We start from the raw sequence: 27,870 nt of genomic DNA, 5'->3' as shown, positions 1-27,870 counted from the left end.
GGCATAGAGAAAGTCTGTTATTACAATATTGGCACAACAACAGTAACTTGACTAGAAACAGAAATCATCTTCATGTTTATTTTTTTAGATCCAGACCAGTTTATCTGCCACTCACAATGAATTTTTTCTTTTTCCTTTCAGCTAGGGCCAAGGACAGTCCAAGGACTGGGTTCTCAATAAATTCAACTTTTAAAAGAATAGTCTGGGGGCTGGCTCCGTGGCCGAGTGGTTAAGTTCCCGCGCTCCGCTGCGGCGGCCCAGGGTTCAGATCCTGGGCGCAGACACGGCACCGCTCGTCAGGCCACATTGAGGCGGTGTCCCACATCCCACAACTAGAAGGACCTGCAACTAAGATATACAACTACGTACGGGGGGGTTGGGGAGATAAAGCAGGAAAAAAAAAAAAAGAATAGTCTGTAAAAACAAAAGTTCTACCTGAGCCCTGTGATTCAGATTACTGAACTTTTGATGTGAGAAAAATAAATACTACAAATCAACAGAGGCTAGTCTAATAGCAAAATACACTATTACTCTAGAATCAACCTTCAAACATTCAGTAGCCAAGAATCTTCTCTCTACTTCTTGATTCCTAACTATTGGTCATTTCACTGTCAATTATAGAACTTTCATTCAAGGTGAGAAATAGCAGAAGGAAAAAAATTCTAATTACTGTCCTATCTACAAATAGTTATCCATAGGAATTAACCCACTTTATAAATTTCTTCTGGTAAATTAACTTCCTTCAGCAAATAACTAATAATTTTTTAAAAGCCTCAAACAAGAAAAAGAAATTTGCCTTTCTAAAAGTATATAATTCATTTCAAACAAAGAGACTTTTTGTTACTATTATTATTTTTTAAATTCTCTATCTTCAAGTTCCATCTTTCCTGGTCATATCTAAACCTCATTTGAACTCCTATAGGCCCAGCCTGTGGAACATTCCCTGGCACTTGCTGTTATCATATACTGCCTTGTAATATTAGTTGGCCTTCCTGATACTCACATCTTATCTCTCCAATCTGACTATCAGTCATTCATTCAAAATTTACCAAGCTGGGTCCACCACATACCCGGCACTGCCCTAGGGCCTGGGGATATAAGTGAACAAGAGAAGCCACAGTCATACCTTCAAGGTACTCCAGTCTGGTGGGAGAAATCTAAACATGGTATTAGTGCCCAAAGGGGTAAGAAGAGGCATAAGGAGCAACCAGTTTACCTGTCTGTGTTAGGGAAGTTTCTCAAACTGAGTCTTTAAGATGTGTAAGAGCGCATCAGGTTGGAGAAGATACATTCTAGATAGAATTAAGATCCTTAAGGCAGGCACACTTCTTTCATACTTTTAAAAATTCTAAACAGGCCTAACAAATTGCTTGGCACATAGCTGATGCCTAACAAATATTTGTGGTTCTAAATTATTCATGCTAGTCCACGTGTGTGGATAATTGAAGCTAATCTATACCTCAAATAGGCTTGTGAACTATTTACTGGTTTCAAATGTCATCAGTGACCCCATAGATACAAATAATCAAAGTCTATATGAACAAATATATTTGTACAGCTTCTGTTCACTAAGAATAGCTTAGCTTCTCTTTTGCTGTAATTTTTTGTTTTTAAAGCATTTTCACAAATATAGCCTCATATAATAAAAATTTTAAAAATTAAATACTCCTGGGGCTGGCCCCGTGGCCGAGTGGTTAAGTTCGCACGCTCCGCTGCAGGCGGCCCAGTGTTTCGTTGGTTCGAATCCTGGGCACGGACATGGCACTGCTCATCAAACCACGCTGAGGCAGTGTCCCACATGCCACAACTAGAAGGACCCACAACGAAGAATATACAACTATGTACTGGGGGGCTGTGGGGAGAAAAAGGAAAAAAATAAAATCTTTAAAAAAAAAATTAAATACTCCTTTTAAGATTTTTTAATCTCCTCTTTTCTGATGGAAAACACATACACGCCGAGAAGCTTACAAAGCTTAAATGACACCCAGCGAGCAAGGAGCTTGGCCCTAGGTATTCTAAATCTGAATACAGGGTTCCTATCAGTTCTCCACGGATTTAAAGCAAACTCAAATCAGTCTAGTCATGCAAACTTCACAGGCTAAACAACTATTTAATATTTTGCTTTTAAAAATAATATCTATGTTCATCCACACTGTCTTCTAGCCACAACCATCCTCCCTACGCTCCACCAACCCTACCAATACACACATAATTCTTTTCCAGGTCAGAGTTAAGAAGCGAAAACTCCAACCCAGGGTATCCTGAACATTATTTGGGTCTCTTTCATTTGTATAGGTTGTGCCTTTTGTAGTAATAATTTTTTTAAAAAAGCAACCAAGTCTTTTATATTTATACACATAAAATTAGTCTTGAGCATATAATACAATCTGATAGTTCCAGTCTACCTGAGAATAGAGACTACATACTTCTATTATTCACATAATTAACACTTCACATTTGGGTCTTATGTGGAACAAGCCTGTGGAAAAGTTTAGAAAGTCAGTCATTTTCCTTGTTTGGGACTTTAGAATTATGGACTTCAGAAGTAGGACATCAGAGATCATTTCATTCCATACCCTCAAGCTACAGATGAGAACACAAGAACCAGGTAAGTGAGATTAAGTGACTCGCCCAAAGTCATAGAGCTAACTAGTGATAAAACTGTGTACTGTATAGAACATTAATCTGTTCACTCCCATTCCGGTATTCTTTACTTGACTTCACATATACTGATAACTTTCAATTCTCCATGTGATCCACTTTGTGGATTTGTCTATGAAAACTTCCTTTCCTCCTGCTACCCAGCTATGTCTCTCACTTCTACAGATGTGTACCAAAGAAAATGATGCATAATTAGGAAATGTAATCACTTAAGCAAACCATATTAAGGAAGGGAAATCGTCTATAAAGAAAAGCATGAAGGCACACATTGTTCTGCTGGAACACAACTACAGACATAAACTGGATTTGAAAAGATTCTTTTAGCATTATATTCCTAAGGGCTGAAGTTTTGTAGCCAGAGGGTAAGATATAATTATGTGTGACATGGGGATAGATTTTTCTTTCTTTTCTATTGATAGTTTGAAGCTATAATATACTTCTCATATGCTATTAAGAAATCACAGGGGCCAGCCCAGTGACGCAGCAGTTAAGTGCGCACGTTCCGCTTTGGCGGCCCGGGGTTTGCTGGTTTGGATCCCGGGTATGGACATGGCACTGCTTGGCACGCCATACTGTGGTAGGCGTCCCACATATAAAGTGGAGGAAGATGGGCACGGATGTTAGCTCAGGGCCAGTCTTTCTCAGCAAAAAGAGGAGGACTGGCAGCAGATGTTAGCTCAGGGCTAATCTTCCTAAAAAAAAAAGAAAGAAAGAAAGAAAGAAATCACACCTTGGGGTCGGCCCCATGGCTGAGTGATTAAGTTCGCGTGCTCCGCTTCAGCGGCCCAGGGTTTCGCCAGCTTGGATCCTGGGCACGGACATGGCACCGCTCGTCAAGGCATGCTGGGGCAGCGTCCCACATGCCACAACTAGAAGGAGCCACAACTAAAAAATATACAACTATGTACCCGGGGGCTTTGGGGAGAAAAAGGAAAAATAAAATCTTTAAAAAAAAAAATCACAGCAATAACTAAATTTTTAACAGGATAAAACATAAAATAAAAACAAGAGAGAAATAAAGCACCAACTTTAACATACTACTTCTCCTTGTCCAAGAATGTAAAATGCCTGGAAGCATCAAAGCAATCCTTTTCCTCACGTTCACACTTATTCACGTTTATTGTGGGAAAACTACATTTCTTCTTCCTCTTAGGAAGGGCTGTCATCAGCACAGTAGCACCCAGGTCACTGCAATTCTCTCCTAATGAAAACCTTAACCTCTTGACTCAGTCATTCAAGAAGCACTTAGTAAGGACCCACTCTGTGTAAGGCAGTCTGCTAAGTGAAGGGGACGCCTCAACCAATAAGTCATCACCCCTGCTTTCCACGAGTTCATCTAATGGGCTAATTCCAGAGAAAAGCCCAAGACTTCCTTTATTCTACAAAGATTTACTAAGTGTCAGGCACCAGGGACAGAAAAAGATACAGAGGAACTTTTAAAAAGTAAGAGGTCTTTGCAAAATTTACTAAACAACTTGCTCTTTTGGATTATTAAAATTACATATTCTTCTCTAAGAATGCCAATCATCAGAATTGACTGTAAAGGCTTTTGATGATAACACCTAACCAAATATTTTGGTCAAAGGCATTGTTTCCTTAATCTTACTACTTTGGCAGGCAAGGCAGATACTATCCTGGACCAACACATTTTTTTTTCTTAAAGACTGGTGCCTAAGCTAACAGCTGTTGCCAATCTTTTTTTTCCTTCTTCTCCCCACAGCCCCCCAGTACATAGTAGTATATTCTAGTTGTAGGTCCTTCTAGTTGTGCTATGTGGGACGGCACCTCAGCATGGCTTGATGAGCGGTGCTAGGTCTGCGCCCAGGATCAAACCAGCAAAACCCTGGGCCACCAAGCAGAGCATACAAACAACCACTCAGCCAGGGGGCCGGCCCTTGGACCAATACATTTTTTGTTATTTATTATAAGATCCATATTACAGGAATATGGTTGATCTTACCAACAAACTGAGATGAGTTGTTTCCTATGCAGACAGATGCTTCAGGTAGGATGTACTATAAGCCTCTAAGGTCAAACATATGACAAATCCTGTTAAACTTTCTTGCCACCATAGAGTACATCAAAGTAGTGTAGGCAAGCCTTCATGATGACATAGCACCAGGCCAAGTTTTCAGGGTGACAGGTCTCTGCTTTTCCTTCTCCCTTCCACAAAAAGTACAAAAGGTATCAATTAGTACACAAGTCATCTGGTAAATATTCCACTGTCCTCTGAGTTTTTTCTCCTTGAAATAAATCCAGGAAACCAATCCTTATAAGAATGAGTATCCCATTAATATTTTTAATATTATTATTGGTAGTAGTGGTGATAGCAACTGCTAGCTTTGCAGTTCACAAAATACTTTCAAATATATTATCTCATTCCCTGAAAAAAAATGGAGAGGGGATAAAAGGAAACATCAAAGGCAACTATCTCAAAAATAAAAAACCAAACCCAGTTTAACTGGAATTGAAAAGCAAGCATTTTCAATTCTACCAAAAGGTCAAGAAGTGATTTCTATCAAAAAAGGATAGGATTGGGGCCAGCTGGTGGCGCATCGGTTAAGTTTGCATGTTCCGCTTCGGAGGCCTGGGGTTTGCTGGTTCAGCTCCCAGGTGGGGACCTACACACCGCTTGTCAGGCCATGCTGTGGCAGGCATCCCACATATAGGGTGGAGGAGGCTGGGCACCTCCCAGATGCCCAGGTTAGCTCAGGGCCAGTATTCCTCAGCAAAAAGGAGGAGGATTGGTGGCGGATGTTAGCTCAGGGCTAATCTTCCTCAAAAAAAAAAAGTATAGGATTGACTCTAGCAAAGCAAAAATCACAAATTTCCCCTTAAATTATGCCCTTAAATGCTAGGCCTAATTGATTCAATTTGTAAATGTTGAGAAAATAGTCTCAACAAGAATCTGATACTATTAAATCTTTGTTACTCCAATCCCTTTCCAATGCTTTGCCCACAGTTAAAGGCTTAATAAGGAATACTTATTGATGAGAAAGCTGCCCTAGAAAGACAAACTGACATGACAACACTCAGTATTTTTTAAGTACCTTTTAAAGATTTAACTATCATTTATTGTGCATCAGTCAAGTACCAAGCACTGGGTTAGATACATCCACATAAATCATCTCATTAACCTCTTGAGCCATGCCCAGATACTCCTGGTTCCCCAATACCAAATCAACTGGATCCCAATACTAAATAGTTCTAACACTGACAACCTTGATCCCACCTAATTAATCCCCAGAACTCAAGAGGAACTCAATTCCTACTGGAACTCAGCTCCTCACTCTCTCTCACAGTCTTGGCATTTTTTAAAGCTTTCTACTAGGTACTGCTCACAAAAAAATCCTTGTGGGGCTGGCCCCGTGGCTGAGTGGTTAAGTTCGCACGCTCTGCTGCAGGCGGCCCAGTGTTTCGTTGGTCCGAATCCTGGGCGCAGACATGGCACTGCTCATCAAACCACGCTGAGGCAGCGTCCCACATGCCACAACTAGAAGGACCCACAACGAAGAATATACAACTGTGTATTGGGGGGCTTTGGGGAGAAAAAAGGAAAAAAATAAAATCTAAAAAAAAAAAAAAAATCCTTGTGCCTGTTTTAAGTTCCTAACTCCAGAATAAACACCACTCATCTCACATACGGCACATGGCAATAACGGACATGATCTAAAAACAAGTACTCTCTTGGATCACACTAGCTAAAGAACAAACCCAAAATGCTAATAAAATTGAATTTTAGCTGGGCAGAGGACATTGGATTTTAATAGTCTTCCCAACCTTGAGACTATTTTCTAGTCCTCTGTACACAGAAAGCCTTCTCTATTTGAATTAACTGCAGAAGGCAAGTCTGACCCAGGAGTCCCCACTCTCAAACTCATCAGAGAAAACTGGGAGAAGAAGAAAAACATATTCCAACTGGCATGACCACATTACAATGTTAACAACACATTACTCACCATTGTGCTACATGAAAGAACTTGCAAGTGGGCAAGGAACGTTCAGGAAGCCAAGGAAACAAACAAAACTCTCCCAGTCCTCAAAACACAAACAAATCCAAATGCCAAAGCAGGTTTATACATAGGTATATGAGTGGGTGGAGAGGGAGCGTGAAGGGCGGGGGGAAGAGAGGAAAAGCATTACCGGGCAGGTGTGCTTGTCAGCATCAAGAGAATTTATTTCTCAGGTTTATCAAGAACGTTTTGTTTTGTTTTGTTTTGTTTGAGGAAGATTAGCCCTGAGCTAACATCCACCACCTATCCTCCTCTTATTTGCTGAGGAATACTGGCCCTGAGCTAACATCCATGCCCATCTTCCTCTTTTATATGTGGGACGCCTGCCACAGCATGGCTTGCCAAGCGGCACATAAGTTCGCACCCGGAATCCAAACCCGCAAATCCCAAGCCACTGAAGCAGAGGACATGAACTTAAACGCTATGCCACCTGGCCAGCCCCTCAAGAACCTTTTTTTTTTTTTTGAGGAAGATTAGCCCTGAGCTAACTACTGCCAGTCCTCCTCTTTTTGCTGAGGAAGACTGGCCCTGAGCTAACATCCGTGCCCATCTTCCTCTACTTTATATGTGGGACGCCTACCACAGCATGGCGTGCCAAGCGGTGCCAGGTCCGCACCTAGGATCCGAACCTGCGAACCCCAGGCTGCCGGGAAGCAGAACGTGCAAACTTAACTGCTGGCCACCACCGGCCCCTCAAGAACCTTTTTAACAAAGAAACTGGGGGTCCTACCTATTTTTATAACTTGACTTATTTACGTAATCACAGAGAATACGCAATATATGCAAGTGTCAGCATAATGTAATAACATTCCCTTTGGAATCCATCAGATCTACACCTAATGCTGGCTCTGTCACTCTCTTGCTGTGTAACCTAGGGTAAGTTATTTAATTTCTCTGTGCCTTAGCAGAGACCACATCTGATATTCACTGTGGTATCCTCAGCACCTTAAACAACGCCTAAATATTCTGGATGAATTAGTAAATATTTTACTAACAGTAATAAATATTTTGGAAGAATTAATCTGTAAACAGGTATAAGAACATCTATCTTATGAAACCGTTATAAGTATTAAATGAGGTGATATAAAGAAAACTTAGTATAACTCAGGGTAGGGTCTCACTATTAATAGCAAAGTTTTCTTCCTTTACTCCCCAGCCAGGCCAGAAGTCAGAAGAGTCGTGGCAAGGATTAGCATGGGATAAGAGTTGCAGAAGCCAAGCCCGGGAAGATGATTACTACCAGGGACCTAGTCAGAAAATCCAGGAATATGGGGCCGGCTCCGTGGCCGAGTGGTTGAGTTCGCGCACTCTGCTGCGGTGGCCCAGGGTTCGGATCCTGGGCGCTGACATGGCACTGCTCGTCAGGCCACGTTGAGGCGGCGTCCCACATCCCACAACTAGAAGGACCTGCAACTAAAAATATACAACTATGTACGGGGGGGTATGGGAAGATAAAGCAGAAAAAAGAAAAAAAGTCCAGGAATATTTAATCTTGGCAGATGAAATTAACTAACAGTGCCAGACCCTTAGAGTAGGTACACAATAAATGTTAGCTGATCCAGAAAATGCTATTTTGAGTCTTCAGGTATCTGTTACCAGATACATAAAAGCCTGGCAGAAAAGAAAAGAGGTCAGCATGAGTTGCATCTTAAATATATCTGACTATATACTTAAAAACCAAATATAAAGGATTTTTTAGAAAACTATTCGATTCTCTAAAAACTTTCCATTAGCAAAAATACTCTATTGATTCACAATATTTACGGCCTTTTTACGTAATAAACTCTGTGTAAGTAAATAGCGTAAATAAGCTTGAAAGATGTGGGTCCAAAACTCCCCTCCTCCCTTCACTCCAGAAAGGCTAACAGGGCTTTTGAGGCAACTTCACCTACAGCTAGGAGCCAAAGCAATCTGTCTACAGGCACAGGGAAGGACTATTTCATCTTCAAAAGCCGGGGTGGAAGAGCACATTCCATTAAATCCAGAATCCGAAGAAATCTTTTTCCTTGACTATGAAGAATTGAATCTCAGAAGAAATGCTCTAAGAAACCCGGGTCACTGTTGCATGATGAGCCGGACAGACAGAAGAAGACACATTTAGTGTCTAAATATAAGGAAAACCTATGCAGAACTGAAAACAGCTTGTGGTTAAACCTCATCATAATGTGGTCTTCAACTTCCCATTTCACTTCCAGGCATCTGCTCTGTTTTTAACCACTTGACCCACCCCCTCTTAAGCAATATGATATAACAGAAAGAGCACTGAAAAACAGTCAATAGAATAGGCTCTACACCAAGTGCTTCTGCTTATGAGGCATGCAGTCTTGAAGCAGTCACTTAAACTCTCTGTATCCCCTATTAACTGAGAACGTTGGGCTAGACTCAGTGCTCTGCAGAGGTTTCCACCACGGCATCCCTTTGGACAGCAGATGTGTCCGAAACCAACCAAACCTAGCTCGCCTACTGCTACAACCCAGACTGAAATCACGTGCATTGTTCTTCTCTATCCCTTTCCCACAAAAGCAGTCACCAAATTCGATTCATTTTTCTTTCGCCATTATCATCAGCCCTGCAGACTCCTTTCCCAGGACTATTACACAGCCCTCTAACTGGTCTCTCCTCCTCCATTTTACACCACATGGCTGAATCAATTTTCCTAAAATACTAATTTACACATGCAGTTTCCTGCTCGGGGATTTTTCACTATAAAGATAAACCAGACTCCTCTCCCTGAGATTTAAGGCCCTCTCCAGTTTATCTAACTCTCCAACTTTATTAGTCTCATTGCTCTCCTAGGTGAAACACCATGTGACGCACTGTCTACTTGTCCTGCCCCCAAAACAAGGTGGGCTCAGCTCGCTGTTCTCCTGCCTTGAATGTTTCCCCTCTATACTTACTTGGTCTTCTCTCATCTCTATGGCCTAGATTATCTTAAGGGTAAGACTTTTTCCCTGCCACTCCCTCTAAACTTTTATATAACTCTATACAACTGTACTCCTCACTTGACACTATTTGTCTTTTTTGCAGATATTCAGTCTTCATAGCTAATTATTAGTTGATGACTTTAACTCTTTCTATACCTGAGGCCTAACTTTTCAGAGGGCAGATGTCAAATAAAATGTTTGCTGTTGATGGTAACCACCACCTTGGATGTCATTTAAATCTTCTGGACCTTATTTTCCTCACCTAGAAAATGATGACAATGTGTAAATTTCCTTTCTGTTCTAAAATGCTATATGATGGTACACATACTACTACATAGCCTGTATTTGTTTCTCATATTTGTTTGTACATATGTACTTATGTATATCTAACTATGTCCTATTTAACCCAGAATGTAAATTCCCAAGGGGCCAATTCTCCCACTATTTGTTTAGTTTATTTACTGGGTGACACTTCCTTGGCATCTCCTTAGAGCATCTTGTCCAAATTCCAGTACACAGCAGGTGTTCAGTAGAAAGGAATTTATAGTGTCAACCAGGCAGCAAACATCAAGGAAATTTGTGTAGATGATTTTTTTCATCTTAATTTCCATAATGAACTAGTATATTACAAAAAATTACAAGATGATGTGAGAGGGAAGGAATTTAATGTTGTTAAAATGAGAGGTCACCTTGTGCCAAATAGCTAGGAATTTATTTTAGGCAACCAAAGAAGCTAGGATACAGCAAATCTTAAGTCTACCTCTCAAATTCTATTTTCAGAATTCTGAGAAGGAGTATGGGAAGTCTCTATCCCTGGTCCGTAAACAGAGACCAAGTATTCTTCATAGCAGATAATCTTGTCCTTAGTACTGATGGAAATTTTCAGAAAATGAATAGTCTAACACTCAGCCAGGTGAGCTCCCAGTTCACAGAAGACAAAACAAATACTCATAAAGGAACTCATATGTGCAGGTAAATTTTTAAAGCAGATGAGAACTTGCGGTCTAAAATATTTTTGTTACAAGCATTACATTTTTCCACTGTCTTGCCTCAATTCTTCACATGGGACTATCTTTACGTAAATATCAAGACTTACTAACACTAAAGCCTCAGAGGAATTCTCTTCTTTTCCTTTGACGTCAGCTATTAATGATTCAAAAGACACTAGTAGACCATCTCATTTAAAATGACCCAGACTTTTCAAAGAACTATTTTAGAACACAAAACTGATACTTCCAAAGCTGAAGTCTAAATATGATGTTTCCCAAGTAGGTATGCAGCCTGGATACAACTTTGATATAGTTAAGGTACAAGGTTTATAAAGGATTCTAAGCCAGGTTTTGAAGGATGAGAACCTCTTTAAGTGTTTACACCTATCCCCTTTTCTCCATTCCTGTTCCTCAATCCTATTCTACGATATCTGCTAACTCACGCTATCTATTCTGTTTCTTTGCTCTTTCCTCTGACTTCTGCATTCCCCCCCCCCCCACCGCCCCCCGCCACCCTTATCCTAAAAACTGTTTGGAGAACCACAGGTAAGAGTCTGGTGCAGGAGCCAGGGCTCTTGCTCTCTTCCCTGTTAAGTCTCCAAATAAAATTAAGGGTCACAGGCAATCTTCTCTTCCATGGTTTTCCCCACCACCACATCTCCCTCTTAAGACTAGAGGGGAGACATGGGAGGGGCAGTAAAGGGGCGGTGGGGAAGGGGGGAGTCAAAGGAATTGGAAGCTCATTAAAGCCAACTTGATCAATTATATGTAGCTATTGACAGCAAAAGTTTTCATCTCAGGCTTATTTCCCAGAGCTTGCTCTAGCCTACAACCCTTACACATTCCCCACCTCTTCCCAAATATACTAAATGTGCGCTGAGAAATAAAAACATTTTATCAAAAATTTGAGCTAAAGATAACTACAAAAGAAAATCAGTTGCAAATTAAAGTTCAGAAATGCGTTTTAGAATTACAAATGGATTTTGGATTATCTACTTCAAAAAGGTCCACGATAATGTTCTTCAGAAACCCAATGGGAAATCAAGACCTGACATATTAGGTTTAACCATACAAAATTGCTGATACTTGACTGCTTTTACCTGCAAAATTGCAATTTCATACAGTTCAACTTAATATTTAATTTCTTCTTGGCAGGGGAGGGAAGAGTTTCTGTGAGGCCAAAATGATGTTATATTGAGACTACACATTCCAGAATTAAAAACTTCAAAATAAATAATCTAGTCTCATCAATAAAAAAAGGAAGCTATCATCAAAAGCACATGTACAGGGCCGGCCCAGTGGCACAGCAGTTAAGTTTGCACGCTCCACTCTGGCTACCCAGGGTTCGCAGGTTCTCATCCTGGGCGCAGACCTAGCACCGCTCATCAAGCCACGCTGTGGCAGCACGCCATGTAAAATAGAGGAAGACTGGCACAGATGTTAGCTCAGCGACAGTCTTCCTCAGGCAAAAAGAAGAAGATTGGCAACAGATGTTAGCTCAGGACCAATCTTCCTCACACACACACAAAATATATATATATGTACATATATATGTACAAATGTGTGTATTAAGCTTTTTTCTTTAGGGCCCAAAGAATTCCTGGTTCTCAGCAGTGTTTATTAAGTAAACAGATTGGCTGCTTTTTCTCAATGCCAATATCCCATCTCCAGTGAAGGTGTCAAGACCTTGATGACAAGAGCAGAATTTGATAGCTGGTGAAATGAGTCTGGCCACAGGAACACACTGCCTCAAACGCCATCAGGATCAATTCCCAGGAGTTTCCTCATTGGGATGATATCACCAATCAATTCCCATTTCATTTCTCAGGGAATGTTTGTTCTCATCTCCTGCAGGAAGTTACTCTTGACTGCTCTCACCATTATGCATTTTTATGTAATTTCCAGTGCTGAATGTTTCTTTATAAGCTTTATTTCTTATGGGGGCCACTATAATGCTCAAAATTAACAGTTCATCAACGCAAAGGATTGTCTTTATTTTTTTACTCGTTGATGAACCACTTAGTCACTAACAGTTACTAAATGCCTACTATGTGTAGGTTATTGTGGCAAAGCCCAAGAAGGATACAAAGATAAAAGAGACTACTTATCTGCCTTTCAAGGACCTTGCAGTGTAGTAGAAGGCACGTCAAAGGTACAAAGGAACTAAAATACAAGAATATACAACTACCACCAGACAAGTACCAAAAAGATGATGGGAGGATTCAGAAGTGGGAAAGATCATATCCTGCTGAAGAAAAAAAAAAAATCAGGAAAGTTTTCGTGGAAGATATGGTTTAAACGGGGACTTTGATGGGTAGGATTTTTTTTGTTTTTTTAAAGATTGGCACCTGAGCTAACAACTGTTGCCAATCTTGGCTTTTGGGTTTTTTTTTTTTCTGCTTTTTCTCCCCAAATACATAGTTGCATATTTTAGTTGTGGGTCCTTCTAGTTGTGGCATGTGGGACGCTGCCTCAGCATGGCCTGATGAGCTGTGCCATGTCCGCGCCCAGGATCTGAACCAGTGCAACCCTGGGCTGCGGGAGCAGAGCGCGAGAACTTAACCACTGGGCCATGGGGCCGGCCCCTCGGTAGCATTTTTTAACAGGGCAAGCAGGGAGGGCAACGGAGGAAACAGGCTTAAAGATTAAGCGATTAAATGAACTAGATCTACATAAAGACACATCTGAAAAACAATGTTGAGAGAAAAAGCTGCAAAAGGATACATACAGTATGATTCTATTTATGTAAGATTTCAAAACAAAACTGCATGTCGTTTGTGTATACATAATATGTAAAAAAAATATATATATAAAACATGAAATGGAATGATATATACCAAACAGGCCAGTAGTCAATTCCCAAGAAAGAGGAAGGGGGAAAGGATGCAGAGTAAGACTTTAGCTATAGCTAACATTTTAGATCTTAAAGAGAGCGAGAGATCTAAAATAAATATGACAAAAATGTCAATATCCATTAAATTTGGGTTGTGGGCTCAAGACTGTGTTAGGGTTTCTTCCTTGAACTTTTCTCAATATTTAAAGTACCTCATTATTCAAAATTATAAAATTAAGAAAGAGCCAAGTGACTGGAAGAACAGTGGAGTCAGTAAAACAACGGTCGTCAGGAGCAGGATGGTTCACCTAAACTTTAAGGGAACACTTGATTAGCTCAGTTTTAGACTCAAGAAGATCCTTCATATTCTTCACATAACGTGCACAAAATGGACTTAGAACAGAGTGGCGGGGGGCGGACAAATACGGACAAGAAGGAAGTTTTTATCACCATCCTAAATCAGATATCTGAGGGGAGTGAGAACCACCTTCCCACATAACATAAATGCCAGGGTAACCAAGTCATCTCTCCAAAAAGAAAGCCAAGGAAACTTCCAGTTACACAGGAACTCAGATAAAGACTCACTGTGAGTGGCTAGTCTGTGCCTCTTCTCTCCCCCTTCTTCCCAAACACTCACAAACAAAAACAAAATGTACCCTTGCCCACTTGAGAAAGAATTAAGAATTGGCAGCTCTGCTAAAGTGGACAGTTTCCAAACTAAGGCCCTTTTCTGGAGATGTTCACAAACCCAGTTACAAGAGTAAAGAAATCACAACTCAGTTCTGAGGAAGACTTATCAATGGAAGGTGTCCATCCTTCCACATCCCCTTGTGTCCCAGCTCTCCCCAGGGGAATCTAAGGACCTCTAACATGTCATCTATCCTCTTTTTCTGCTCTTCTCCAGCAAAAATTAGTAAAACAAAAAATCCAAACTCTCACTTAGCAATTTAAACCCAAACAATTTCCCTTCACAAAAATCTAGTGAAATTAAAAACACTCCCAAGAAAGATTTAGAATCCAAGTATAATGACAAATCTTGTTTTTTTAGGTAAATACATTTTTGTTGGTGCCCAATTTATCATAGCCTCTTTTACCAAAGTTTCATTGGCACAACTTCAATCTAAGTTTAAAAGAAAACAACTTGATGGAAACTTAGCAGGAGAGATAAATACATCTGCACACTACATAAAACAAGTACCTTGACATTCTTTTACATCTGAATCATTACAGCTGACTAATCCTAACAGCGTATTTACTCCACTCCAGGGCACCCAACTGCCCCAGGTCAAAAGTCCCTTTTCCTCAAGGTTCTCTCAGGACAGATCTTCCTCAGACAGACCTGGGAAAAAGGAATGGAAGGACAGAAGTTCCTCTGTCTTCCAGCATGATGGAACGTGGCAGAATGTAACAAATACTGGAACGGGACTTGTGAGGGAATTAGAGCGGCGAGCTAACATTTATTAATCACCTACCACATTACAGCCACTGAAGACTGAATTCCAAACCAAGCTATCACTAAACTACTTCTGTGATCCTGAGTAAATCTCAGGTATTCCATGTGAAAATGAATGTGAGAAACTAAGCATAATAACAGCCCCTCTAGCTCTCTGCTTCCATGATTCTACAAAGATGGTCACTCAACAACAAATGTGTTACTGGTCGAGTATAATAAAGTTATTTAAAAAGTTTTTTGCTTTGTTCCTCTCTAATCCACCCTATACACCACTGACAAAATAATCTTTCTAGAACATGAAACTTACTTTATCACCGATGCTTAAACAGCTCCTTATTTACTGCAGCACAAGATAAAGCTGTCCAGGATCGGCCTTACCTACTTTTCCAGACTCATCCCTGCCCTCCAACGCTGTCCTCCAGCAATATTGGTTACTTAAAAGTTACCTGAAGAAGCCTGGCTGTTGCATTCCTTTAGGCTTTTGCTCATGCTGTTTTCTCAGCCCGGACTGTTCTTCTCCCTGTCATCGGCAGGGTACATCCTTAATTCACCTTTCAAGACTCGACTCAGCTGTCATCTCCTCTGGGCAGCACTTCCCAACCCCTGTATGTCCAAGGCAGACTTGATCTTTAGGCCCCTTACATATTTCTATTGCAGCATCTATCACACTTCATTCTATCTACATACTTACACATCTGTCTCCTTCCACTAGACTCATAAACTCCTTGTAGGTAAGACTTTGTCTGACTCATCTGTTTCCTCAGTGCCTAAGACAGTGCTTACAAGATAAGAGGCGTTCAATGAATATTTGATGGAGTAGGGAGCAGAGGAACAGAAAACAGGAAAGAAGGAAGAACTCAAGTAAGATGGCCTGAAGAGTAGAGAATAGTTAGTATTTATCAATACCACTATCTTTGGCCTTCTGCTCTTTCCGTAAACTCTAGTCTTCAGAGAGCTTATTCATTCTCTTGGCTACAGCTACCACATCTATGCTGATGAACTGCAAAACCGCACTTCCAGACATATTAACCCCTACCTCGATGCCAGCTTTAGGCTCATCTCTAACAACTGGAACAGCTTTCACTTGGTCATTCCATTGCCACTTTAAATCCCATACATCTCAAATTGAACTCATCATGTGCCCCTAAAAAATGAGGAAAACTTCTAACTTCTTCATCTCAGTCAATGTCTCAGAAACCCAGGCTTAAGATGTCATAGTCATACTTGATCACTCTCCTTCATCTTCCACATCCAGTCCTCGCTGATTTCAATTCCTCCTTTACAATCTGTTTCTTACTCTTTCCTCTCCTTATCTCACCCTCCACAACCTTAGCTCAGGGCCCATCACCTCACACGCCCCAGGTGCCAATCTCCCTTCCCTCCAAGCCAATCTGTTTCCCACTATCATCATATTATTATCCTAATCAAAAATTCTCAGTGGTTCCCTCCTTTCTATGATTTACAATCTAAACTTATAACTGGCTTTTGAGACCCCGCCTAACCTTCAAGTCACCACTACTCACGGCTACTCGGTCAGTTCACCACTGCCCCAGAACATACCAGGGACAGTCCTATTTCCAGGCTTTTGCTTGATCCCTCTCAGCTCCAAAGTGAAACGATTTTTTTATTTGCTTCATCCTCATCCCTTGTACCTAATACAATTTGATATCTTTTTCAAGATCTGGAATAAGTTACAATTCCTCTGTGACATCATTCATAACTACCTGACTACTCTTCTCTCAAAATATCTATGGTATGAGGTCTGTACTATGCAACTGCTAATAGACTTTCACATTTCCAAATTTTACTCATCTGGCATAATAGAGTCTCAATAGGTATTCACTCCTTCCTATTCTCCTTACTCCTAACTGGACAGTAAATTCTTCAAGGGCACAAAATTGTCATTTTTCCTAATCCTCCATAGCTCCTAGCATAGAACTGAACTCATAGCAGGTCACTAAAAATAACAGTTTAGTAATTTCTCCTATCCAAAACTATTCCTTAGAGGAAATAAAGAGATAAGACACAATCCTAAAAAACACAGTTGAAAATAATCCTGAACTAAACTGTATAAATTAGGATCACTGACTTTTCTACCCCTGCCTCCCAGCTCAGAAATACTACAATCTCCTGACTTAAGAAGTAAATAATAATCCTGTGCTCATGACATCACAAGCACATAGTTTGGTAATGATTATGAGAAGGTGGGGAGTAGGCAGGGATGGAGGAAAGCAAGTCAACTGAAAGAGCAAGGCTGGAAGAACAGCTGTGTGATTTCTGTTTGTTTACTTCTTAAATGTGGACACTTCTCCTCATTCCTCTTTTTTTTTTCCCATTGGCCATATTTTCAAACAAGTTTTACTTTAGGAGGAAAAATCTGACAGCTTTTCAGTGGTGCTGATATCTGGAAGAGCCTCTACAAATCTCAAGACCTTTGAAAAGCCAGCTTAATCTTCAACGATACAACACACACAGGAGGATTCCTCCAGATACCGTGAGTGAAGGCTCATTCAGGCTGCAACATAGGCATCATGTACTAACCACTCTTCAACATAAGGCAGACAGCCTGAGAGGCCACACTGGACCCACACAGATAATGAAAAGAAACTGGTCTTCATTAACATACTCAGTATAGTCCAGCCTTAATTACCCACTAAATGGATTATTCATTTTATGGATTTCTGTGGCAAAATCTTTAATTCAAGATTGACTGCTCTTTGCCATCAGTATACTCTCCTCACCATCAGGTAATACAGACTTAGATACGCAAATTCATTTCAACATCAGAATGATCCCGAAAACACTAAAATAAATCTGGTCTAAAAATAATGCACTTTCAAACCAAGAAATTTCTCTATTAATGCTGAATTACCTAAACTAGTGCTCCCTATTACAGCAGAGATAACTGAAAATTAAATGCACTTAAAACATGACACTGTCCTTACCATAAGTTCTTGAAGAGAATCCAGTCACAGTCTTGACACTTCCCCACAGGTTGGTACAATGTGAGACAGGCACAAGCAGAGCTCAGCATAGTAAGGTGTGTGAATACAAAAACTACAAGGAATCTTATGTCTCCTGGCTGTCTCCTTTAGGCCAGGACGGTCCAGAAGAGTCACAATGTACCGGTGCCTGCCTGACTCCTTGTCCCTAAGTTCCTGGACCAGAGGGCTCAATACTTCTCATTAAATCCATCCTTTGTTCAAGGACCTACAATGACTCTATTGACCCTTCCATCAACACCCAACAGTCTGGCCTCTGAGTCCCCTCCACCCTCTTGCCTGCTCTACCCATGACTTGACCAACCCACATTCTCTCCAGTCACTCGCATTTATTCCCCCTACAAACACAGCTTAGTCATTCATACCATCATTGCACACTGTACATTCTATACTTTCTGCCCAGAAATCTTTTCTTTTCTTTTACTCCTAACACAGAACAACTACTCATTTACTTGAATGCTCGCACATATTTTATAGAAAAGGATGGATAAGTAAACTGTCCAAGGCCACATAGTAAAAAGTAGAACCAAGATTTGAACCAAAGTCCATCCAACTCCATAGTCCATGCCTCTTTATGATTCTAATTCACAGCCCTGCTTTCAAATTTTACTGACTCAAAAATCTTCCCTAATTTACCTCATTCCTACTTTGTCACTTCAAGTTTTCTAGTCTTTACATACTCCATTTGCAGCAAGTTAAACTTGGTCTTCTTCATATGTTGTTTCCTAAATGTTAAAGCTTCAAATAGTCTGCCTTCCCATCTATATACCAACCTCCTCAGCCCCATGCCTGTCCCAAGGGCAAAGACACCCGTCTTTACATCTTTTCTACCTCCCAAAAGCCTGTCACTGGAGCTTGGAGACTGCTTTATTCACAGGAGTGTGCACTCAGTATTCAGCAAGGATTTCTTGCTTAAAAAAAATCAACTCCCTTCTTCCACCATATTAAAAAAATCAACTGAATTCAGGCATTCATGATAAAACTGCCCTGCATTTACATTCCAGTCACACAGATTTTAATTATCTGAATTTATCAGGGGCTGTTGAGAAGATTCCACAGTCTTCAACTCCACAGCTCTGAAGTTCCCATAAGAAAGATGCTGCTGAAGTCACACTTCAAAGCATTGTTTCAAGATTTTTCCGTCGATGGGATGAATGTTTGGGGCAAGAAGAGAGGTGCTCCCTTACTATGTCTTCTGCCAGCATCCTTAGCATGCTTGAGACACTCAGGAGCTCTAAAACTTTAACAAGCATCACTCAGTGCCCGCGTAACAATCTGAAAACTTATTTTTAATACTGAGTTATTCCATCATAAGTCACTTGGTTACGTATCTTGAATCTCAAAATTCCAAACAAAGCCTTCTGAGAACTGGGAACAGTGGTGGGTTCTTGGGCTGCCCTCCATTTGTCCCTAGGTTTAGTCAGTTCCTTCAATCACCACCCCTGGAACAACATATGTAGTTCAGCTGGGGAAAGTTGAATACAGATATAAATAGAATTTACCAGATATCATCACTAATATCATCACAAATTAAAACAATTACTGATAGTCAACAGACTCTGGGAGGGTGTGTGTGATTTTTAAAAATTAGATTTTACCCTCCAAATTAAATTTTTTTTCAATAGGAGTCCCAAAAGAAAGAGACTAAGGAAATAAGGCTTCAGGAAAATTTCCAAGTTGTGGGTGACATATCTCCACCAAAGTCCAGTTAACAACTAGCACTCATTACTGGTCAGCCTGCCTTATACAAGTCAGGAGACAGCCCTTTCTTTGGCAAAGGTTTATTTATTTATTTTTTTTTTTTCACAAGGAAGCCTGGCATTAAATGAAAGGGATAAGTCAAATGAGGCAACAACAACAAAAAAAATTGGTAATAGTTTGGGAACTATCTTCCTTCCATCTTTCCTTTCTGCTTGAATGCGCAATGTCCAAAGTGGATATCTGTTCAACTCTAAATTATTCATGTTAATGGATAATTATCGGCAGAAAGGTGCTGATAATCCAAAATGGAAAAAATAGAAAAATAATCTATTTCAGTTTTGGAATATCTTTTCAGCATATTTACCCTCTCAATTATTCCTAGCATGAGCTAATATTTGTATTCATTTGCAATCTCTAAGTACATAGTAACTGGCCACTTGGGGAGGCGCTCGGAGGCAGGCCGGGCAGCTCGTGGAAATTAGAACAGACTGGTATTCAGCTTCCAGATGAGCAACATCAATTTCATTTATTTTACATTTCTGTTCAGCCTTCAAAATATCAGTAGACTAGCACAGCAGGTTGGCTACTAAACTTTAAAAGAACTGCTTGGAAAAACAATGAGGACAAAGAGTATAACTGTTTGCCTATAATGTATTCATTTGTAAATTATGCACAGCAAATGTTTAATTACAAGTCTGATTCTCCCTAGCCACTCGGCATAAGTCCCTGCAGTCTTCTCCATCCCATCAAGAATGCAACCTCATTTACTAGGAAGGAAATTTTCTGACTGCTTTTAAAGTTATATAGTATAGAAAATGTTTTCAGATTTAGTATTAGCTGCCCTCTTGGACTAACCTCACCACTACCTCTTCTCTCTACTTTGTCCTTTCCCACTTCAGAAATAGCTTCTGAAAGACACAGGGATCCAGCCTTCTCAAAGATCTAAACAAACAGTAAGAGAAGCCAAAGACAGAAAAATTACCAGCTTCTGATTTTCTAGAAAGCATTTTATATACTTATAAAAGATAAGGAAACTACAAGTCAAAGTCCTGCTAATTCTTGCATTCGCATTCATGAAAAGAAAACTCCCTGAACAGTGTGAGGAGAATCTCTTATAGAAAATATCACCAGTCAGCTTCTTTCAACTTAATTTTTATATCTGTGTTGTGCCCGGAGGAGTGACCTAGACAGGGAGGTACGGGCGGGGAGAGACGGGGTAGGAGCGGGGGGCGGGGAGAGAGAGAGAGTGACTCTCAGAGCGCTGGTCCTTGTGAGCCGACAAGCTAAAAATACGCCGGCCCAGTAAACAAATCCCATTCCATCCCGACCGGAGCCACACCGTTAACCTAGTAATTATGAGAAGAGGAGTGAGATCACGCAGCCCCCGGCTTACTCATCATCGGCTTCTAAAGTTTCCATCGGCTCATGGCAACTTTTTTTTTTCTAAAGTTCATAAGCCTGCCCTAGAATCACACACTCACTCACACACTCACACACACACTTCTTTTTCGCTCCCTTCCTCCATTACTGGACGCACCTCAGTTTGGCTATCAATGGGGGAGCACGAACTTGTTTTCATTTTACTTTATACTGAGACTTTAAAATGAACTTTATCCTACTATGAGGGTAGCAACCTGCACTCCTATCCACCATCCCTCCCCGAAAGTCTAGCTCACAGGGAGGACCGTCCAAACTGCCCGGCACCGCTCAGGAAGGGAGGCCAGGAACCGGGGCGAGGGGCTGGGGCCGCGGGGCGCAGGTGAAGGGGAGGAGTAACCGGGGAAAGGTTGGGATGAAGCAAGCAACACGGCGAGAAGGGGGTGCCGAGAGGCGATGGCTCCCGGTGAAATACAATCAGAAAGGAGAAGGGGACAGTGGAGAGCAGAGGGTCAGAGTTTGGGAGTCTGAAAAGGCGACAGGAGCGGGAGCAGACGGGTGAAGGTGACAGGGCGGGGGGCTCCGTTACCCTCGCGGCTCCCGGGGCAAGGCCCTAGGCCGGGGCGGAGCTCGGGGCCCGGCCGCCTCTCCTCATTCCTCGGCTGTGACCCCGGGGTCCGGCCGGCCCCTCCCCCGACGACGATGGAGGCGGAGGCGGTGGCGGAGACTGCGACCGCGGCTGCTGCTCCGCACCGGATCAGGAGCTGGAGCCAGATGGGACTGATCGGGACTGGCCTGCCCCAGTGGCTTTTTGCCTGCTCCACACCCGGTCGCCACTCCGACTCCGGCTGCTGGTTCAGGATCAGTGGCTTTCGGCCGTCCGGCCGGAAACAAGTGCCAGTTTCCGGCCGGAGCGGGTTGGTGGTGACACCCAAGCCGCCCCCGGGCCTCCTGCCGCCCCGCCCCGCCCCGCCCGTAGCAGCCCCGCCCTCAGCGCCGCTCCCTTTGCCGCGGCCAGTTTGGCGCCTGCCCCGCGCGTGACCCCGTGTTTTCCTGGCCCGTGTTCCTAAAGTCTCCGGTTTGGAGAGTTCTTGAACCAGAGCCGGAGGGGTACACGGTGGACTCTTGAGACTTTGAGATAGAGTCAGTAGGCTACAACCCTTTGGGAAGAAGCAGAAAGAGGCAGGGCAATTCTAGAAAGGTGAGAGGGATGAAAATACTTAAGAATGAGAAGACTGAAATTCTAGTTACTGTAGGCAATTATTCCGGACTGACCGGAAGAGAATTAACAATCCTTCTTCCAGACGAGTGTCCACCCAGTTATGCACTCTCCTTCCTTAACTCAAGTGAACATACCCTTCTCTATAAACACTCAATATTTATTTGCGTAATGATGATACCCTATTGACATATCTGCTTTAGACTTAGCACAATCAAAAAAAGTTATGCAGTGCTTTTTTTTGGTAATACCTTTTAACAGCTTTACAGAATAATTCAACAAATATTTATGGAGTCTCTACTGTGTGAAAGGCACTGTGCTCATTGATATTGGGGACACAAAAATGAACAAGACAGAATTCCAGGCATCAAGGTTCTTATACTTTAGTAAAATACATACAACTATATTATATAAGGCAGAACTCACAAATGTGCTATGTGATTTGCAGTGAGCTATGGCTGTGAAAATATAAGCCTTGCCTGACACATAGTAAGTCTTCCATATTCGTTGAATGAATAAATTAATATTAGGAGAATGTGGCCTGTTTCAAGTAAGAAGAGCCAGTTAATAAATACTCTTTATGACCAACACAAAAGGGGGCCAGCCACTGTTGAACCAAGAAATCCTGAATTTTAATTCAGATTCCTAACGTGGTGGCACCTGGTCTGCATATTCAAAATGGTTTTGGCTCAATTGTGCTCATTAGGCCTATTTAAAAAACAAATATTACAGTCAACTTTCCTATCCCCTCACTACTCCCTGAACTCCTGCATTTCTAAACAGGAGGAGTGGAGCATAGATATTTTAGAATTATCCACCTCAAGACTAGAAAATTGATACCTGAAACAGGAAACTTCATAGACAGTTATATCTCTTGGGGATACCATAGGTTTAGAGGTGAAGATTTAGGACTGGGCCTAGGGCCATTGCAAGGCCAAGCAGGTCAGAGTGCCTTCATGAGGCATGCCCAGGACCAACAATACAGGTTGGCAGGCAGAGCCACTTGGCCTGGGCTTCAAGCATGTGGGGACTACAAATTTTGGCTACTGTTCAGTGGTAAATCTGAGGAGGACAGTATGATGAGACTTGGTTACCTAAGTTGATTCTAATTGAACTCTGCTGATCACACCCACCCCTTGCTAGCTAAATCTAGGGTAGGAGGACAGATCCACAGATGAGGAGCCTCAAAAGTCTAAATTTGTCTTGTTTCACCATGGCCCTCCCAGGACTAGGTTATGCCCATCTGTTAACTATGTCTTTCTAGTCACTACCATAGACTTATTAGGACCAGGTATGGAGTTCAAAGGCACTCTTCACCCTCAGTACAAGGCAGACTTTTATTTTTGGCAGTGACCACAAAAAGTTTCCAAATTTGAAAGCTGGGCCAAGTTGCTGGTCAAACTCATTTAAGTGACCACAGTTTACAGGCTTGCCTGGAAATTTAGGGGCCAGGAAGTGATGGGGTTGCAGTTGCTTTGTGCCTGTTTCTTGCTCTGACCATCCATCATTCATTGTTGTTTGTGCAATTGCTCAATGGGCTGCTTGTTTGGGGTCAGTCCAGGCTGTGTGGGTAGCAGTGTGGTCAGCCGGGCTGGGAGCCAGGCCACCTGGGTTCTGGTCCCAGCTCAGCCAGCCCCTAATCCATTAAGTGACTCCCTTCCTATTCCTATGTGTCACTTTCTCTGCCTAGAAACTGGGGACCTCTTCTGCAGTGATGTGCAGCCATTCGAGCTGTCACTATGCTAAATGCTCAGAAGGAGCTGGCTAATGTTGTGTGGGCAGCCAGAACACAGCTGATTATTTTTTGCTGCCAGTTAGAAGAATAGAAAGGAAAGAAAGTAAAAGCAGCAGAGAAAACCCTACCAGTGTACCCAGGCCATTCAGTACAAAGTTCTTTTCTGCCTAAAGGCCCGTTCTTGTTTACTCATTTTAGCAATTCTAAGGGCTGCCCCAAGGAGCTCCCTGAGCTTTCATTTCACTTTAAGCAAGAGCAGAAAAAAAAACAGAGCTTTGCATTTCACCAGAGAAACTACAAGGAGAAAGTCAGGGGGAATGTTCAGAGAAAGCTATTTTGCAGCTAACCAGGAAAAAAAAAAAACCCAGCAATTGTTTGCATTTATATGTTTTTGTGGTGTAAAAGAAAACCAAACCAAAATAACTTCCTTTCTACTGCCACCACTATAATTTAGACCGGTTCTATGGAGTTTTAAAGACTACATCCTGTACGTGCCTAGGAACCTCAGACTAACTGACTCAGAATTCTTGGGACTGAGGACCATGGATCTATATATTTTTAAAATATCCACAGTTCTTATAAAGTTAAACACTTTCCTACCCTATGACCCAGCAATTCCACTCCTACATATTTACCCAATAGAAATTGAAAATGTATGTCCACAAAAAGCTTAGACATGAATGTTCATAACAGTTCAAACTGGAAACATCTCAAATGTCTACCAACAGAAAAATGGAATACATTGATCAAACAATGGAACACAATTTTTAAAAATGAGCTCCATTTAAACACAACAACATAGATAAATCTCAAAATCATTTGTTGAACCAAAGAAGCCATTTATACGAAATTCAAGAATAGGCAAAAGTAATGATGATAGAAATCAGAACCATGGTGGTCTATTAGGGGGAGGTGGGGACTGAATAGAAAGGGGACACGAGGGAACTTTCTGGGGTGATGGAAATGTTCTATATATATCTGGATAAGGTAGCTGTTACATATATATATACTTGTATACTCAAGATCTGTGCATTTCACTGTGTGAATTTTACTGCAATTAAAAAACAAGAAAACGAATATCCTGGGTTCCTTCATAAATTATAAATTTACATTTTCTTATGAATTACTTTTTCGATATTTGCTTCATCTGTTAGATGGTGAAGCTCCATGAGATAAATTCACCATTTTTTTTAAAAGATTTTACTTTTCCTTTCTCTCCCCAAAGCCTCCCAGTACATAGTTGTATATTTTTAGTTGTGGGTCCTTCTAGTTGTGGCATGTGGGACGCCACCTCAGCATGGCCTGATGAGCGGTGCCATGTCTGTGCCCAGGATCCCAACCGGCAAAACCCTAGGTCACCCAAGCTGAGTGCACGAACTTAACCACTTGGCCACAGGGCTGGCCCCAAGTTCACCATTTTATCTATAATACCTAGCATAGTGCCTGACCCATGGCAGTCATTCATTAAATATCTATTGAGTGAATGAATGAATGAATGAATGAATGAATTGGCAGTTGAGAACCATTGCTTTGGTAGCATATACCAGACTCTTACAATAGTATAACTGGGTCTCTCTATTCTCAAGCCCTCTGTCCACTTGTACACCATTGCTAGACCATGCTTCCTAAATATTTCATTGATATTTTCTCTCTTTTCAAAAGCTGTAGCAGCATGTTGGTTACTTAACCAGTGTCCATCCCCATTCTTCCTCTTTGCATATTGAACCCTGATTATATTCAAGTAGCCACTGTTCTCTACATGGTCATGGGTTTCAAGGAGATTGGCTTCCGTGAGGGCTTAGTGGGAGGGAGATGGGTGAAGCACTGATGGATCTAAGCTGACCATGAGGTTCCACTCCCCTTGCCAGTGCTTGGTTTAGGCATGTGATAAAGTTCTGACCAATGTGGGATTTGAGGAAATCTAGTAGACTTCCTTGGTCTTATAAAGAGACAAAGAGAAATAAGAAGTGATTCTCTTCCATTGCTAATGTTGTTGGATTTAGAACTGCTCTTCTGGTTGGAGAACAAGCTGACGTACTAAGAACGGCAGAGAAAAAAGATGAAAAGAATCTGGGTCTTGGGTGAACTGCCAAATTAGCCAACCCTGAGTGGTCCTCCTTGAAACTCCTGTTATATGAGATAATATATCTTCCTTATTGTTTAAGCCATTTTGAATTTATTTTTTCTATTACTTGTAACCAAAAGCATCTCAACTAATAAAAAGCCATCAACGACTCCTCAATATCTATAGAAAAAAGTCAAAATTCCTTAGTCTGCCCTGTAAGATCCTATACACCCTGACCCCAGTCTGCTCCTAGCTCCTGAATATGGCTTGTTAATTTCCATCTGTACATTTGTGATCTATTTCCTTGACCACCAGTGCTGTGCTGGGAAATATTAAAACCACTCTCCTGGAGAGAAAAGCCCTGGTTCATAGCATTTACTAATTTCCATGGTGTGAATATTCCTACCCCCAACAATTTCATTCTACTAATGTGATGTTTCTGAACACAAAGTTGGGAAGAGAGGTGCAATCAGTGCTAGCAAACCGGTAAGAACACACCACCGTGCTACCACCCAACTTTCTCTCCTCTGTCCATAAGTTTTCTCCCTAGAGTTCAAGGCCCAACCTGTCTCATGTCCTTTTAAAGACTTCCTATAAAATCCTAAACTATAAATGTCTTTACCAATCAGTTGAAATCTAACAGTTGCCTTGAATTTAGTTTTCACAAGTATGTGTTCATAAGTCAACTATTTAATCAATTAATGAAAAAACCTAGGACTAGTAAAACAGCAAGAGAGAAGAGTTGTGACACCGTTTACATTCCTGTACCTCCTAAAGGGTTCCTGGGATTAGGCATTAGGGGAACTCCTCAGTAGAAAATCCCTGCCTCCAGGCCCTATGAGCACTGAAGATCACTGGAGGCACTTTGTTGCAAATAGGACTTATCAGGTCTCAATTACTGCAAGTGCTTGTCCCCAGGAGAACAGTGTTAGGACAGTAACTAAAGGGCTCTTGGCAAGATTGGGCATGTTCCTATTCTGGTCCTGACAAATCCCCTGAGGATGTAAGAATGGGCTTCTAAGGCCATCAGAGACCTGGCAACAGGTAGGTAAGGAAGAGAAGCTGGTTCCTGAGGCTTTGAAGAGAGCAAGTGCTACCTTACCTGATTGGAATGCCAGCCAGGTGGGTCAGCTTCATCTCCGCCTAACAGGTGACACACCCTCAGGTTTGAAGAAAAAGCAAATAATTAGACTACAAACACATTGGCTGAGGCAATGAGGAGAGGCCCGGGAATGGAGTTGACTAAGTCACTCTGTCCCCTGACTAGGTCAGCACTGGGAGGCAGGCCAAACTCAGGCTACTGGAAACTGACAGAGCATTCAGGGGACAGAAGATGTGAGACTGCACCAAACTCCCCTTTTTTATGTGACTAATGGCCCACGATGAGCTGTATGGGTACTGCACACTAAGGATGTTTTCTAAACTATAAATATATGCTTCTTTTCCTGCATTAGAGAGCTCTGGGGTTGAGTGACAACATCTAATTGGCATCTGCTAGAATCTCTCTCAGTGATGTGCCCTCTGAATATTTCTTTCCAGATTACTGAACTGATCAGCATTAGGGTTGTTCCCACGTTGCTTATGGTCTGTGGACAAGCCTGCAGATCACAGCAACTCCTCTTAGAAAAGTGAACAGATGTTAGTTTCTTCAGCTGAAAACAAGTCTGGAACTGAAAAGCATCACCATTCCTTAGGTTACACTTACCCTAGTGTGTTAGGTAACCTTCCTGGTTTAAGAAGAGATGTAATCCTGAGGTCAGAAGAAATTAGTGGAACAAGACCATGAACTAGAGAGGGATCCATGGATGAGTAAAATACTCTAGGAGCACCCAAGAGAAAAGTGTAAGAACTGAGGGACATTTAAAAAGAAAGCAATGACTATGGGAAGAGACAAGGGG

General features: G+C 41.6%; 1 protein-coding gene across 8 annotated transcripts in view; it reads right to left on the bottom strand.

The window, feature by feature from the left end:
* The window catches only part of OTUD7B (OTU deubiquitinase 7B), a 62,036-nt gene extending 34,733 nt beyond the window's left edge, over nucleotides 1-27,303 (bottom strand). The window contains exons 1-2 of one of the 8 annotated variants that reach the window (XM_046684212.1): nucleotides 27,075-27,303; nucleotides 4,622-4,824 (exon numbers count right to left, since the gene is read on the bottom strand). Coding sequence is in view for 1 of the 8 variants with exons in the window: in XM_046684209.1 (XP_046540165.1) it covers nucleotides 15,320-15,362 (43 nt within the window). In the remaining 7 variants the exon portion in view is untranslated. The other 7 variants (XM_046684210.1, XM_046684211.1, XM_046684213.1 and 4 more) reach the window with 7 other exon arrangements.
* Between the last annotated feature and the right edge of the window lie 567 nt (nucleotides 27,304-27,870).

This window comes from Equus quagga, chromosome 13, assembly GCF_021613505.1.
Source record: "Equus quagga isolate Etosha38 chromosome 13, UCLA_HA_Equagga_1.0, whole genome shotgun sequence".
NCBI classification, from domain to species: Eukaryota; Metazoa; Chordata; class Mammalia; order Perissodactyla; family Equidae; genus Equus; species Equus quagga.
The sequence above is the reverse complement of the archived record's forward strand: the minus strand, read 5'-3'. Positions and strand labels throughout refer to the sequence as shown.